Source organism: Triturus cristatus, chromosome 11, assembly GCF_964204655.1.
Source record: "Triturus cristatus chromosome 11, aTriCri1.1, whole genome shotgun sequence".
Lineage (NCBI taxonomy): Eukaryota > Metazoa > Chordata > Amphibia > Caudata > Salamandridae > Triturus > Triturus cristatus.
The window spans coordinates 580,006,543-580,024,202 of NC_140594.1; the positions used below are offsets into that span (position 1 = coordinate 580,006,543).

The following is a 17,660-nucleotide window of genomic DNA, read 5'->3' on the forward strand; positions in this document are numbered from 1 at the left end:
GAGGAGTCATTGAGCCTCACTGCATATGAACCAAAAGGCTTTTCATACCACCCAAAGCTAGAACCTCCCTGACATTACCAATATAAGCCTTCAATTGCGTCATCAGGTCACCAGAGGGCTTTATGTGACACCAGTCCCAAGTTTAAACAATCATAGAGTGCAAATGTGCATCAAGAGTGCCTTGTTGTATGTACATAATTTAGTGAAACGTTTCTGACAGCAGATCACTCAAAAATTCTGACATCAATTTTATTTTTATAGCAGATTTTGCTGCTAGGCCTTCCGCTAGCTACAGTGAGAAGTGTGATAGAGCAGCATGTGCGCAAGGTCTTAACAAAACCCTTATTTGGAGGTTGTGTTTTATCTCACAAAATGGCTTCCAGCCAACATTAGTGTCTAAGGCACATTCAGTTGACAGAGATCCGATTTTAATCTCACATCCTCCTCTTCCAGGGATCTCCGTGGCAACGCCTTCAACTGTGACTGTGAGGTGAAGTGGCTAGTGGAATGGCTGCGCGGCACCAATGTCACAGTACCTACTAGCGTCTGCAGCGGCCCTGCCAAGTACAAGAATCAGAAGATCCGCGACCTGCCTCTGAAGGATTTCGAATGCATCACCACTGGTATGCTGTGGAGCTGACCTGTTACCCGAGGGATGTGTTATAATTAACTTGGTAGTCCACAAGAACTCTGGAAAGTCTTTAAGCTAAGTGAAGCCACTCTACTCAACCTGAGGAAGAGAATGTTGAGACTCATATCATAAGCTAGAAATTAAAGGATATTTTTGCCCAAAATTCTCTTAATTGAACATCCTCTATGTATATGAAATAGCAGGTGCACATTGTGCCATGTTTCCCTAGTCAGACCCCCCAGGATATAGCGGCATGGATTAGCAAATTTAGCGGCACAAATATGGAAATTTAGCGGCACAAATATGGAAATTTAGCGGCATTTTTGCGGCACTTTATTTTACTCATAATCATTCATTTTCAGCCTGAAATCAATGGAAGCTGTTTTAGCAGAGTATTCCACTTTGAAATAGGCATGTTTAAAGTGTCTGCAGCTTTACGGAAGCACAGCTCCAGTCCTAACCTTGTGGGAGTGTGCTGTATTTCTCCCTGGGATGTTCTAGTGCCCATGTATGCACCCCTGTCGGGCATCGCTGCCTACGGATCCGAGAGGCAGGACACCTCTTCCTCAGGCTCCCTCTTTTGCCAATTTTGGGTGCCACTGATGCCCGCAACATTGGTAACAACATAATATTTTTTTTTTTTATTTGCTGCAAAGATATTGGTAACAGATGACAAATGTGACAGTAAATCCCTTCTAGGTTACTCAATTGGTTACATAGAGGTTGCATTTTAAAATATCTTACAGGGTTAAGATACCTGTTGGAGAGACCATTGTGTGTCCTGCAATTTTGAGGGGATTTTAATAGAGGTAAGATAACTTTTGCTCCCAGCTGAATGTTGAAATAAGAAAGCCCTCCTACTGCCTGCACGTTGCTGCACCCAGCCGAATACAAACAGCTTGCAGGCGCTGCTGTATTATCAGACAACAGGACAAATTCAGGATTTTTCTCAGGGAAATTAGCTGCCGGAAGTGAGATCAGGTGGGATTCCCCTACTTTTCAGCACTGGTTGCCATCTCCAAAGAAATTGATAGTTCATGTTGCCTGATAATTGTAGTTTTCTTGTTGGTTACGTTGAACAGTGCATTCTGCACAGACAGGAAACCTTTCGTCATGCAGCAACAAGGTTCAATGGCCACCGCCCGTCTTCCCTTTCCTTGGAATTTTGTGAGCATGAGTATTGACACCCTGGTGCTTGCAAAGGCCTATCCAATAAGGCACACGTACTACATCGCAGACAGCTGTACTGTCAACAGACCTAAAATAATTCTGTTATTTCCATTTCAATCGTTGACTCATTCCTTCTCTCTCTTCGTTTTCTTGCTGTTCTGTTATTTTTCTCAATCCTTGTCGCTCCTCTTCCTTGACTCTGTTTTCATTGCCTCTTCCCTTTCTCTTCTCTTTATTTCCTACCTCCCCTTTCTCTTTTCTCGTTTTCAGTTTTGTTCTTGCTTCCATCACTTCTCATCCCTGTAATTCCCACTCCAGTGCTTCTTATCATTCTCTTTCAAATGCTCTTTCCTCCTTACTTGCTCTGTTCTCTTCTTCGTTGTTTTTTCTCTCTTTTTCACTCCAATTTTCTGCCTCGGTTCTTTTCAGTGCACGGCTCTTCCTTTCATGCATTTCCCTCCTGCTTTCAGTTTGTCCTTCCTGCCTCTCTGACGCATTCACTTCCCGCACTTCTCCTTTGTCTTCCCATCTCTTCTATCTTTGTCTCTGGTTTATATTCCATCTCCCCACTTCTCCTTCTCTTTGCCCCCCTCCCCCACTTCAGCTCTCAAGCTCTCACCACCCCCCTCTATTTCATTCTCCTCGCATCTCTGTTCTCCTGTCCCACCGCTCTCTACATCTTGTACTCTTTCTCCCTTCTTCTCCCATCTCTTCCGCTCCTCTTTTCCCCATCTCAACCTCGTTCTGCCCCCTTCAAGGCCTCTCCCTTTCCTCCCCTCTTTAGCCTCCTTTCGCACACCTAATTCTTCTATCCCAGCTCTCTTTTGTCATCTCTATCTTCCTTCCCACCCTCTCCAACTCACACCTTCCATTTCTTTCCAACCTTCCCCTTTCTAGCTCCTTAACTCTAACTTCACATCTCACACTTCTCTCCCATTCTTGTCTCTTCACCTTTCCCCCTCCTCCAATCTCTCTTCCCTTCACCTCTACATCATCCAGCCCTCCCCCGTTCGCCCCCCTCACTCTTTCTCCCTTTCCCTCTCCATCTCCATCTCTTCCTCTTTCAATCCTCATCCTCACGTCTCATTGGCAGCTCCCGCCTCTCCACGCTGCACATCTTTCCGTCCCTCACAGTTTGTTCTTCATTCAAATGCCCGCAGTTGCCGCTGGTCACATCAGCCCCCCTCCCCCCACACCTCCTTCGCCTGCTCCCCCCACAGGATGCACAGGCTGTCCGAAATCCTTTACCGGCATCTACCAGAGATTCACTATGTGTGGGAGGGGGCGAAATTGAGACACAGAGAGCCCTGTCATGCCCTGGGAACAAAATGCAATTACACATTTTAAAAGGGGGAGGCATATTATGCAACGTGTATTCGCACCTTCCAGGGTCAAAAAGCATGTGGGGCTCAAAGTCCCTCCCACCCCCCTTCCCCCACCATCGTGTGTGCAGCCCGGGCCAAGACAGCTTCCCCACCAAACACACAGACAGTTTTAGAGCTGCTGTAGGCAAGTGTCTGTATTATTGCAGCCGCACCCGAGTGCTTCACAGGTCTTTTAAAGACCATTTAAATGTTAACAAAGCTTTGTTGTTTTTCACCCCTTCTTAGAGCCCCTGCATTTCCACTCTGCCAATTGATGGAAGATTTAGCCCCCCATAAATATTTATACATACTAAAGAATGAAAGGAAATGTCTGAAGCTCAGCAATGATTCACTAACAACATCTTGCAGAAAGCGTCCGCTGTGATTGACAGCCACATGAGTAAACAAACACAAGCTCTGCCACTTTTGCAAAGATTGTTCTGCACACCTGAGGCATTACATCTTGTCGAAGGTGGACTGCCGCCACTGACTGGATATTACAGTGCCACAGAGCGCGCTTTGTCCACACCTACTTAGTCAAGGTATGCAAATAATTTAAGACAAATTATGTGGCATAATCCAGCACATTCTGTGACAGTATTATTTCACAACATTTTAACCCTAATTAGTTCTGTCAGGGCAAACGTTTCACCACATTTCCGAAATTTCGCGGGCAGTTTTGTAAAAATCGCGGCATTTTTACAAAACTGCCGATTTCGCGATTTTATTGCAAATCGCGAAATCGCGAAATCCTGGAGGGTCTGCCTAGTAGTGGTGTAGTAATAGAAGTAGTAGCTGTAGTGGTAATGGCTCTAGTAGTAAGAGTATTAGTTCTCATAGTAAGAGTATTACTAGTAGCAGTAGTAATGGCTCTGGTAGCAATAGTTCTAGTAGTATGAGAATTAGTTATAGTAGTAGGGGAAGCTGTGGTGGCGCATCAGTACCAAAAGTACTACGTGTACTAATATTATCTCAAGTCATAACAGTGCTTGTAGAAGTCATTAAGGAGGAAGCATAAAAAGGCCAGGTGTGAAAGCATGATGTTTCAGGAGTGGATGTTGCGATTCCTATGTGTTCTGAGGGAAGCAGGCTGGGGTCAGGTCCTCTTCTGATTGTGTAACATAACTTCTTAGTTTATCATGTGTTCTTTGTGGAACCAGGTATCATAGCGCTATGATTCCATTTAAAGTTTTGAATGTTGCGTGGGACATTCTTTTGTAGAGAAGGTGACAAATGTGTGGTAACTGCCTTTCTTCATCATCAGGTGTTTTGTGTTTAAAGTAAGTCAATCAAACAATCCTGGAAGAAGCATGGAAGAAAAAATGTAGGGTATGAGTAAATATGGCTGTGTAGACAAAGGCCCTCACTAAGAGTGTGAAGGAATTTGTTGCGGGGATACCAGAGGGCCAGAATCTTGTTTTCTGTCCAGTATGCCCACACAAAGGTCAAAGAAGGAATACCTGTACAGAAGCAGTCATGCCAGGTTCTTTCTGCCCACTTTTTCCCAATTCCAGTAAGAACACCGCTGAAAAGTGTCAACAGGAGGGCAGGTAGGAAATGGGAGTGTGGAGATTATAGGAGGTTCGGGACAGGCTGGAACCTATCTGGGTATTGTCTGCTCCTGCTGAGCTTAGCAGGGCCTGACCCCTGTAGCATATAATAGGGGGGAACAACCTTTACAACGCAACTTTTACAACGCACTACCATTACAACGAAACTGTTACAACGCAAGTGGATTTACAACGCATGCAATTACAACGCAAGTATTTACTTCTACTTGCGCTAGATGGCGTGCTAACATTACAAATAGTGTAGTTTACTATCCCAACACCTTCCCTACTGTTAAGTGGACTGGAGTTGGAATAGTAACTTACACTTTTCTAATGTTAGCACGCCATCTAGCGCAAGTCGATGTAAAGACTTGCGTTGTAATGGCATGCGTTGTAAATCCACTTGCGTTGTAACAGTTTCGTTGTAACAGCATGCGTTGTAACAGCACGCGTTGTAACGCCATACATCCTATAATAGGACCTGGTGTTGCTGGGCTAGGAATAATCGGGTCCGGAGACACCCTGCATGACTTCTCAATTCAGGAAGAATCTCAAGACCTGGTTCTTCGACTGAACTGCAGAACCCCCCCCCCGCACCCCCTGCACTCCCCCTCCCCCCCGTGTCTTGAGACCCTAACGGGTGATTAGCCGTGCTCTATAGGAACTCTGATCGATTGATTGATTAATTCAGAGTTATAGCTCCAAGTGAACTCCCACCACTTGTAATGAGGGCAAAAGATTGTGTGAAATGTTGGGTGCTGGGTGCGGCGATCCTTGGCTGCTATAGATTGCTCTGTATCTCATAACTGTTTAACACATGTGGTAGAACACTCTGTAGTGTCACAGAAAATGTGTCTGTGTGAGTACATTTGTGGTTATGCCATGCCAGTGAAAATAAATGTGGGCAAATACACTTTGTTATTGTTGTTAAATGTACTTGTAAACTAGTGCTTATTTTGGTTTCCGGTGCTCGGCACAGGCACTTAATTGCCAAGGCCGACACTTATGAGATGGCGCTTTTTGTCTAATTCAGACATTAGCACAGCAGTTTTTGATTGATTTAATTTGTATTAAAAATGACTGATACCTGCCGACCAAGCCATTCTTATAGCTTTGAGGGATTGAAATAGTCTCAGTTGTCACACTTGTATGTGTGTGATGGCAGTAGTTGTGTTAGTACTGTTGTTGTCAGCACTGGCAGGGGGCAGTGCGTGGTGCAAGCTGCAGTGACCTCTTGATGAGGGCCCGGCACTTATTTTGTTACAAATTAAGCACTGTTATAAGCGTATATTTGCACATTTATACTAAAGTGCACAGGTAAAATTACTTACAAATAAGACATTGCCATCTAAGTAGGATAATTACAGCTATTGTTTCACAGATTTTGTTATAATCACTTTACAGAGTGAAAGTACTGAACCACTACTAGCAGGCTGTTTAATGACATCTTATCTCACTGCATAATTTTAACTCTTTGTGTCCCTGTTCTGCTTAAAAAGACTTGTTGAGAACTTCGGCACATAAAACAGAGTGGCTTAAAACATATAAGCAGATCGCAGAGAGTAACATGCTTTTTATTATTATTGATGGAGGAGAGGACCATAATGACCCATTTGAGGAATTAGCCCATTTATGTCTTGACCCCTCCAACAATCAATAGTAATAAGTCACATAGTATGCTTTTGGAAATATATGTAGCGCTTGCTAATAAGGCTTAGAATTTGACTTTCATTGGGAGAGGTAGTTTTGTAAAAAGAATTTGCTCAACTTTTACCAAAAAATAGTTGATAGAGTGCCAATTTTCATGACCCGCAGCCACATGGGAACAAGCATTGGCATAGCCAATAGGTCTCGGTTTTGGGACCTTTTAAGTATTTAGTTATGCAGCACAATATCCTTGGTGCAACAACATTAACTGTTGCATGGTTAAACACTTATAAGGCCCCAAAGGCGAGACCTATTGGCTAAGCCTAGTTATATGCTTTTGGATTTATTCAACAGTCTACTGCAGTCATTTTTTTTGTGGGGATAACCACCATGCGACGGGGGGATTGCTAATGATAAATCATGGCATCAAAAGGTTCCTGTGCAACAATATTACTGTCTTTTCATGCTGTCTGTGGGTGTTTTTGGAGGAGGCACAAAATGATCAAATGTGAGCATGGGTTACTTTTGCTATGCTTTGGCCAAATGAAGTGAGCAGTACAAATCATGTCTGTAGGGGAGGTGTAAAATTGACAGAATTCTAGTTCAACATATGCTGAAATAGAAATGTAATTTGTTGTTGGGCGGCAGAGGTTGTGTTTGGCTACATATAGATAGAAGTGCAACACTTGAAGTCTGTCACTGTGCACCTATTTCAGTACTTAAATGGGTTAATTCCTCAGGCCGCTGTTGCTGTTTTACTTCAGTTACAAAGACTGACGTGGCATGTCTACTTAAGTATAAGAAAAGTTAGCAGAGTGTGCACTTAGCGCTTGTGAAAGGGTTGTAATTTACTTTGCCTTTGTTTCAGTAATGTTGTCAAGACTCAAACACAGTTACCCTGTGCATAAGTTTATTTTGCACTTCTTTTAGGAACATCTTTGCGGATTCTTTTCATATGTTAATGTTCTTCAAAAGAAAAAGCTTAATGGCAATGTTATTGCTTATTTATTCTGTATTTGTTTGATTTACCATTGTGCAGCAATCCAAATTGTAGTACAAAATCAATGAAAAAGCACAAAATATCACAGTGATGATAGCAGCACAAGAACGCAAGAAAGTTAGAATGGGAAGGAAACTAAACTGACAAGACGGATAATAAATGCTCATGCCCACCCGCTTGCAGGAGCCGCGGAGTGTCGGAGCGAAGGAGCAACATGCGAATTGTGTAACCTGTGTAGCGCCTAGAAACGCTCTGTGTTTGGTGAGCGGGGCACAACTGAAAATTTTACTTTGATGTTTACGGAGCCCATGTGCTTCAAAGTTCCTCCATGAAGCAGAGTGCTGGAAAAAAGCCAGCGGCTGGCCAGAGTGGGTAACTGTGTCAACATGGAGCTCGGCACACGACACGCTCTAATCCGTGAGTCCATGTGGCGATTTAGTCATTAAGCCAGAATCACGCCAGACACTACGCTGGACTTCTTGGAGAGAATAGACAGGTGTAAATATTCTATCTGCAGATTTTAACCGCAGTTTAAGGACCGCATAAAGCACAAGCATTGGCCACGCGGCCATACAAGCAACGCCGCGTGGCCGCAAAATGAAATAAAAAAAATAAAAAAACGCGATTGGTAACGTGAGTTGTCCACATGCACGGACGCGACGGGAAAAAGTGATGTGCACGTTGCGCGCGCTTGTGCTCGTAATAGCAAGCTGGTGGCCGGCCTGGGTAGCACTTTTCAACCACCTACTAAATTTCTCGCAAGAGCAGCGCATGCGCTGACTCTAGCGAGACCTAAAAATGTTACAGGGTGTCCCAAAAATGTGCTGTCCCATTTACTCGTCCATGTGAACCTTGTCTCTCTGGCAAGCACAATCATCTACTACCAAAAAAATCACAAAGGTTTTAGCTTGAGTCAGTAATTAAGGTTATGTCTGATTGTGGATTGAAAATGTGAATTTTGTTTTGCATATGACTTTGCACCGTTTGATGAAACTTAAAAAAAAAAAAAATCTGGGTTATGGATGGATGTTAAGTTTTGTACAGGGAGTGAAACATGAAAGAGGGAGCTGTGAGTCAAAAAGGAGATTTTCCAATTTTTAACTCCTTTTGGAAACTTTGGTCTCCATTACATAAAAAACCTAGAAGTAATGCCCAAAGCTTGATCGCACATTGTAACAACCAAATGAAATGGTTTTGACATCACGATATTTGTAAGAGTACTTCACACCACTGTTTTAAATTTCAACACATACACAAACAAAGAGCTCATACTGCATCCATAGTCGTGCCATTCATAATGTCAATGGTATGGAAATATGTCATGTTACTAGGGAGATCATATATGTCATTTTGGAAGTTGTTATATCAAGAGTGAGATCATGAACATTTCATTTTATGTGCGAGCTATATTTGCTCAGCTACCCATAACTGGTGAATCTGGTGAATTTCAAAGGGATTTCAGTTTTATATTGTAATTCTGACTGATCTTTAACTGTGATTTTATTTATATATATATATATATATATATATATATATATATATATATATATATATATATATATATATATATATATATATATATATATATATATATATGAAATAACATAGTATTTAGTGCAACTGTAGAATAAATACACATTCACACATTTATTACTACAGTGCAAAGGTAAAATTGTAGTTTATTACCACAGCAGAGCGGACTTGAGATTAGGCGCCCACGGTCTTTGCCACTGTTTTACGCTGACTGGTGTCTTTAACAGTTGAGGAGCTGGATCAGTGCTATTTTACACCCTTGGCCAGGGATGAACGGCTGCTTTTTACAGAACATTTAAATCCAGCATGTCTTCACATATCTAACGTAAACAACATAACATGACACAATAATATACACAAAGCAACATAACAGAATTAACCCCTTCAGCGCGGCGCGGATTTCCGCGCTGTGCTGAAGGTTCTGTGCGCGGGCGGGGCCATGATGGAGCGGTTCCGTCATGCGCACAGCGCAACCGACGCGCATGGCGGAACCGCTCCGTCATGCGCGTCGAAGGGGTTAAAGCATTACAGGCCACAACCCAACAAAACATTCAAAACAAACGACAGTGCAACAACCACAGTACAACACAACACATGGCAATAATGCAGCACAACAATATAGCAGCTCAAAAAAAGAGCACGTCACAAGCAAATTCCACATAATAAATGTGCACAAACATTCTTGTCACACATTATCACCTTCAGAAACCGGTATTTACAATACAACGGTGAAAGGTGTTTGCTTTGGGCATTCTTGGGAAACGGGAACATGGATGAAACATGGATGGAGTATGGAGTCCGTCATATGATTCTTCCAAGTGTCTAAAGAGTTCCCTGCAAACAGAATGAGGTGCAAGTGAACCATGGAATGACATAGTGAATAAGAACTATCAGAGACCCTACGCAGTGGGGGAGAGGAAGAACAAAAAAGATGGCTTTGGCGGTCCTGACGAGTGGTACTGCAGGCAATTGAACAAGGGCTGCTCCACTGGAAGATAATATTGTTGAGGGCCATGAAATGGACATGGTAGGGGCGAGGGGAGGAACATGTAGGGGTCACTTTGGACAGACATAATAATACTATTATGACTTGGATTAATAGGATCCTGTTAGATCTGGGGGTCTCTAGTTGGCAGGGTAGGTACCACTGTCCAAGTAGGGACCCTTGCTTCTAGTCAGGGAAAGGGGGATACACTGTTAAGATAACCCCTGCTCACCCTCTAGGTAGTTTGGCCTGAGCAGTCTAGGCTATCAAAGGCAATGTGTAAAGTATTTGTACCAACACTCACAGTAACACAGTGAAAACACCACAGATTTACTCCACACCAGTTTTAGAAAAATAATGTATCTTTACTAAAAACTTTCACAAGACCAAATACTACAGAAAAACCAATATACAATTAAAAAGGTTACTTTAAAGATAGTTCAAGAATTTGCAGAAAGTACTCCAGGATGTAAAAATCAGTGTCCTGCACAATGCGACTCTCAATGCACAAAATGCGACACTCTCGTGCTCAACAGTACCTGTAGTTGTGCTAAGGTTCCCAAAAGCTATAACAATGAAGATGGCAAAGGCGATGCGATACTCCTGAGACCTTGGGGAGGCTTTGCAGCAGCCCTGCTTCACACAGCAGGGGTGGATGCGCCGGCTCCGATCTGTAGGGGGAGGATGCGATGACTTTGGCTTTCGTTACGTAGGTTTCTTAGGGGGAAGCTTCACGCACAGGTACGATGCAACGATCTTCGATGCGGCGCGATGCGTGGCGCAGCGCTGACTTCTGGTGCCGCAACCCTCGATGCGTCACGGGACGGGACTCTGCGTCGACACACGCAGCGACTGGATACTTCCACGCACCGGCAGTGGTGCGGCCCGCAAACTGGTTCTGCGACGACCCTCGCAGCGTCAGGAATCTTCACGCACCGGGACGATGCTCGACGCACTCGGCAATGCGGGGACTCCGGGTGCTGCGATGATGCCGCAATGAAATTCTCCTCGCACTCTCGCTCTTGCGACTCGCAACCGGATGATGCGTCCCTCAAATGGATGATGCGATGGGTACCAGTTACTCTTGTTCACGCTTCTGCTTTCCAGCTCCCAAACACAGCAAAACAACCTCCTGAGGCCCCAAGACTAGGCAAACAGTCCAAGGCAGGTCAGAACTCCCTCAGCAGAGTTCCAGGGGAGCTGGTGGTGAAGTCCTTTTGTTCCTGGGACTTCTTAACAGGGAGCCAGCTCTCCTCAGGCCCTTGGAGATCAGAATCAAAAGAAGGGGACACAGCAAAGTCCTTCCCCTCTACTTGGCAGCAAAGCAAAACAGCAAGCAGGCAGTCTTCTCCTCTTCAGTTCCTTCCAGCTTTCTCCTTGACAGAGGTTCCTTCTTAGTTCCACAGTGATCTAAAGTTTAGGTGTCTGGGGTCCTCTTCTTATACCCCTCCAAGTCTTTGTCTCTCTTTGTTTCAGTGGGGGGATTCCACTGCTCAAACCGGTTCCTGGGTGTGCTCTGCCCTGGAGCACCTGGTTCCTTTCAGAGTGAGGGGCAGGGTCGTTAGACGCTCAGCAGGAGGTGGAGCCTTCTTTGTGCTGGCAGAGGCAGAGTCCTCAGCCTGGCCAGCAGGGGGTGGAGCCGGCATTGTGCTGGCAGAGGCAGCCCTATTCAAAACCATGGGGCTGCTCCTCCCACCCATCTAGAGCAGATCTCCCTATTCACCCTGCTGCTGACTCATCCAGACTCCTGGAGCCACCTAGCCCATCACATGACACCAGTCGGCCAATCTGCACACAGGCACACAGGAAGGTTAAACAGGAGAATAGCTACTTTCTAAAAAGTGCTATTCTCACACAGTGAATTTAAAAACCATCTTTCTAAAAAGATGTATAATTAAATTCCGAACACAAAGATACCAAACTTGGATTTTCTATCTTGCCTTTAGGGGAAGATAGGCATGTAAACAGCCTCCCCCATTCTGTCCTATGGGCAAGATAGCCTGTCAGCAGTGAAAAACGAAAATAGCTGTAATTCACTACCAGGGCATGTTACACACCTTAGTACATGCCCTACCTTTCAGATACACTGCACCCAGCCCAGGGGGGTACCTAGGGCCACCATAGGGATGCCTGACATGTACAGAAAGGGAAGGATAAGGCGTGGTCAGTGGTTGCACTGGCCAGGTAGACATGGCAGTCCTGGACTGCACATAGGCACTGCAAGCAGGCCTAAGACATCATTTTAGTGCTACTCCTGTGGGTGGCACAATCAGTGCTGCAGCCCACTAGTAGCATTTGTACTACCAACCCTGGCACTCTTAGTGCACTTTACTAGGGCCTTTGCAGGTAGAACAAATATGCCAAACATGTATAGCCAATTACATCACAATTTCTCTAGGGAGCACTTGCACCTTGACACTGATCAGCAGTGGCAAAGTGCCCAAAGCATCTATACCAGTAAAAATGACATCCAGCATAGCATCAAAAATACAGGAGGTAGAGGCAAAAAGTCAGGGGTAACCACGCCAAAAGATGCCAGGTCTAACACGTGTCCCCTGCAGCTGAAATGTGGGGAGAACTACCCACCCTCTTGGTAGTTCTCATCACTAAGGCGGAAAAACCTGGACAGACCGTCAGCGTTGGCGTGGTCTGTACCGGGACGGTGTTCCACCGTGAAGTCCATCCCCTGTAGGGAAATGGACCACCTCAACAGCTTAGGATTCTCACCCCTCATCTGCATCAACCATCTAAGGGGCCTGTCGTCTGTCTGAACCCGGAGGTGAGTCCCAAACAAGTAGGGTCTCAGCTTCTTCAGAGCCCAGACCATAGCAAAAGCTTCCCTCTCAATAGCACTCCACCTCTGTTCCCTGGGAAGTAGCCTCCTGCTAAGGAAAGCTACAGGTTGGTCCAAGTCCTCATCATTTAGTTGTGAGTGCACTGCTCCCACTCCATGCTCAGAAGCGTCTGTCTGCACTATGAATTCCTTGGAGAAGTCAGGCGCCTTGAGTACAGGTGCTGTACACATGGCCTCCTACAGGGCATCAAAAGCTTCTTGGCAGGCACTGGTCCAAATCACTCTCTTGGGTAACTTCTTGGAAGTTAGTTCTGTCAAGGGAGCAACAATGGTGCCATACCCCTTGACAAAACGGCGATAGTACCCGGTGAGTACTAAGAAGGCTCTCACCTCTGTCTGGGTCTTGGGGGGTTCCCACGCCCGGATGGTATCTATCTTGACTTGTAGGGGCGTCACCTGGCCGCTTCCTACCTGGTGTCCCAAATACACCACCGAACCCTGCCCTATCTGGCACTAACTGGCCTTGATAGTGAGGCCTGCACTGTGCAGAGCCTTCAACACTGCGCAGAGGTGTTGCAAGTGTTCTTCCCAAGTGGAGCTGAACACAGCAATGTCATCCAGATATGCGGCGCTGAATTGCTCCAGCCCGGACAGTACCTGGTTGACCAGTCTCTGGAATGTGGCAGGGGCGTTCTTCAACCCAAAGGGCATGACACGGAACTGGACGTGCCCCTCTGGCGTTGAAAACGCAGACCTCTCTTTGGCCCCATCAGTTAAGGCAATCTGCCAGTACCCAGAGGTTAAATCAAACGTACTGCTGTAGTTGGCAGCTCCCAACCGATCCACAAGCTCATCAGCTCTGGGGATGGGGTGGGCGTCAGTCTTCGTGACCGCATTGAGCCCACGGTAGTCCACACAAAACCTAAGCTCTGGAGTGGCACCTGGCGCAGCAGCTTTTGGTACAAGTACCACTGGTCTAGCCCAGGGGCTGCTGGAGGGCTCAATCACCCCTAGTTCCAACATCTTAGAAACCTCCTTCTTGATGCTGGCCCTGACCTTGTCAGCCACCCGGTAAAACTTTTGTTTCACAGGCATGCTATCTCCCGTGTCCACATCATGGACACACCAGTTGGTGATACCGGGGGTCAGGGAGAACAGAGATGCAAACTGACCCAACACATGGCGACAGTCCCTCTGCTGTTTTGGGGTCAGGGTGGGCGAGAGGACCACTCCATCCACTGACCCATCTTGCTCCTTAGCTTCCAGGAGGTCAGGAAGAGGATCGCTATCCTCTTCCATCCCTGCATCTGTAGCAAGTAGCATTGTTATTTCAGACCTCTCAAAATGGGGTTTGAGGTGGTTCACATGTAGGACCCTGATGGGGTTCCTGGGAGACCGCAAGTTGACCAGGTAGGTCACTTCACTCTTGCGCTCCACCACCTCATATGGCCCAGTCCACTTGTCTTGGAGCGCGCAAGGCTCCACTGGTGCCATCACCCACACCATCTGCCCAGGTTGAAATTCCACCAGAGTGGTATGCTGGTCATACCACCTCTTCATCTCATCCTGGCTGGCTTCCAGGTTCGCCTGAGCGAGTGTCCTGAAGCGCTGTGTCTGGTTGCGGATGGCCAGCACATAGCTGAACACATCCTGGGGGGTTTTCCCCGGGGATTTCTCCCAACCCTCCTTCACCAGACTGAGAGGTCCTCTAGCAGGGCACCCGTACAAAAGCTCAAAGGGACTGAACCCTAGAGACTTTTGTGGTACCTCCCTGTAGGCAAATAATAGGCATGGCAAAAAGACGTCCCACTTCCGTCTCATGGGCTCTGTCAGCCCCATGATCATGCCCTTCAGGGTCCAGTTGAACCTTTCAACCAACCCATTTCCTTGAGGGTGGTAAGGAGTGGTGAACTTATAAGTTACCCCACACTCCTCCCACAGAGACTTCATATACCTGGAGATGAAGTTGGTACCCCGGTCAGATACCACCTCTTGGGGGAAACCCACACGGGAAAAGATCCCCATCAACGCACGGCCCAACACCGGGGCTGTGGTTGTCCTGAGAGGGATAGCCTCCGGGTACCGGGTGGCATGATCCACCAGGATGAACCTGTTGCCCAAGGCTGTCCTGGGGTCCAGTGGCCCCACAATATCTATCCCCACCCGCTCGAAAGGGGTGCTCACTACAGGAAAAGGCTGGAGAGGGCCTTTGCACTTCCCTCCAGCCTTGCCACTTGCCTGGCAAGTCTGTACTGAGCTACAAAAGGAACCGACGTCCGTCTTCATCCCGGGCCAGTAAAAGTGGGTGGCAAGCCTTTGTCGGGTCTTGTCCTGCCCGAGATGTCCTGCAAGAGGCACGTCGTGAGCCAGACCCAGTAGGAAGTCTCTGAACCCTGCGGGTACCACCAGGGTACGTGATCCACTGGGCTCAGCAAACCTAGGCTCACTGTACAACAAGTCATTCTCCCAGTAGAGAAAGAAGTTCTTTGGATCAGCACCTGCTGCCTGGTCTGCAGCCGGGTGCCGCAGACCTTCAAAAGTAGGGCATGTCTTCTGCGCTCGGCAGAACTCCTCTCTGGAGGGACCACCCTCTTGCTGCCAATGGGTCAACTCAGGTATGTCTCCCAGCTCAGCTACCTGTTCCCCTGGAGGCTCCCGGGCATCCCCCTCAGGGTCTGCTCCTCCCTGGACCGTGGGAACAGCGGGGGTGGACGCACCATGCCCCTTGCCCTTCCTCTTTCTGGCAGGGACCTGGGCCACTGTTTCAGGCTCCAGGTCTGCTTCACAACCCTGTCTGGCTGCCATGGACCGAGTGGTCACACAGACCCACTCAGGCAAACCCAACATCTCCAAATGAGCCTGGCGTTTCACCTCCTTCCATGGGGAACTCTCCAGGTCATTACCTAGCAGACAGTCTACTGGCATGGATTGACTCACAACAACTCAGAGGACCTGAGACCCCCCCCCCCCCACTCAAAGGGAACATGTGCTACCTTGCAAAGTCGCACGGAGTTGTCAGCTGACACTACAGGGTGAAGTACATTGGGAATGATCAGCTCCTCAGGGACCCACTGACACCTGACCGAAGTCACACTGGCTCCAGTGTCCCTGAGAGCCTCCACCCTCTTCCCATTGATGGTCACCCACTGCCTGTACTTCTTAGTGTTATCAGGGACAGTGGTTTCCTGGACCATCTCTGTGTCTCCTAAAGAGACAAGGGCCATAACTGCTAATCCCTCCAAATCACTAGAAATTAAATCCCCACCAAAAGCTACACTAGCTATACCAGGTGTTGGAGCACCAGAGGGTGCCTGGGATTTCTTGGGACACACAGGGGATTTGTGACCCAATTCCTGACTGTGATAACATTTAATGGGACCCCTGTTATCCGACCTGCCCTTAAGGGGCCAGGTTGGTTTGGGCTTTGACTTGGGGGGCTGGGACTGGTTACCCTGGGAACTGTTTTGGGGCCCTTGTGAGAACTCCTTTTGGTTACCCTTGTCCCCCCCACTCTTCTGCTGGGGACCCTGCCCACCTTTGGCTGTGGTACCCACAAAACCCCTATGGACCCTGGTACTGACCCAGTGGTCCACCTCCTGTGCAAGCTCAAGGGGATCAGTAAGCTTGAGGTCTAAAAGATGCTGGCGCAGCTCTGGAACACATATACTACTCAAGTGCTCCCAAATGATCAAATTCAACAACCCCTTATAATCATTCACCTTGCTGCCCTTTATCCAACCTTCCAGTGCACGTGAGAACAGATTTACACATTCTACCCAAGTATGGGACCCCTCCCTCCTGGAGTTCCTGAACTGTACCCTGTACTGTTCTAGGGTTAACCCAAACCTGAGGCATAAGGCCTCCTTCATTTGGGGATAGGTCAGGTTACCGGCTGCTTCCAAGGGCTCTAGAGCACTCCTCCCTGAGGCCTCAAAATGCTTCCAGAGACCTGCACCCCAATCTTCTTCAGGCATTCTATGCATCTTACAAGAAATCTCATAGGCAGAAAACCACCCATAGATATCATCACTCACTCTGTAACTCTGAACCACATCCTTGGGGATATATACCTTACCCCCTTTAACTGGCTGTTTGCTGCCACCATTTGAGCCGTTCTCCACCTCTCTGGCTTTGATCTCCAGCTCCTTCATGCTCAACTCATGAGCCAAAAGCAATTTTCTTTCCTCAAAAGCAAGGGCATTCTTCTTCTCCCCCTTTGCCATTTCCATGTTCATTTTCATTTTCATTACTTCCAGCTCATGTTCTCTGATTCTTTGATTCTCTTGTAACTCCTGTGCTGGGGAGAGACCCCTGCTGGAATGGTGGCTCCCCGCTCCGCTGGTGGGGTTGCCCACTGGCAAATCATTTGCCCCAAACCCATTCCCTTCATTATTATCATCTGCTCCTTCAGCCTCTTTAGCCTCCCACCAGGTTTTCAGAACCTTCTGAAACTCTTCCTTTCTGAAGTTGCTTTTTATGGGACAACCAAAATCCTTGCAGAACCGCTTGAGCTCCTCCACCTTGTATGAATACAAATCCTCAATGGTGAACTCTAGCTCTCCTTCTACACTGGCTGCTTTCTCACTTGGAGCCATGATAATTCAAGAGTTACCTCAAAAATAGAACCAAAAATCAACAATCAGCAGTATGTGGCTGTGTAATGGTCTGCTCTCCTAGGGCCTCATGTAGGTAGCCTAATACCGGTCGGTAACAGCCGATTTTCGGTAATTATACCGTTACCGACCGGTATTTAGGCTTTTGCTATGTAGGGGGATCATTTCTGTATTCGATAATTTACCGAATCGGTAAAATTACCGAATCGGTAATTTTACCGATTCGGTAAATTCCGAATACAGAAATGAGATGTAGGGGGAGTGTGTGGGTGTTGTCTGGAGTCGGTATTTACCACCAACTAATAGTTGGTGGTAAATTAAGAATGGATGTGTAAAAGCATTTTAAAGCGCTTAGAAGTGTGCAATGTGGCAG

At 46.8% G+C, this 17,660-nt stretch overlaps 1 protein-coding gene across 1 annotated transcript in view; it reads left to right on the plus strand.

Moving 5' to 3' along the window:
• LGI3 (leucine rich repeat LGI family member 3) overlaps nt 1–17,660 on the plus strand; it is a 195,524-nt gene that overhangs the window by 162,629 nt on the left and 15,235 nt on the right. Inside the window, exon 6 of the mRNA XM_085633810.1 lies at nt 454–623. Within this exon, the coding sequence (XP_085489936.1) occupies nt 454–623 (170 nt within the window). The remainder of the gene's footprint in view (nt 1–453; nt 624–17,660) is intronic.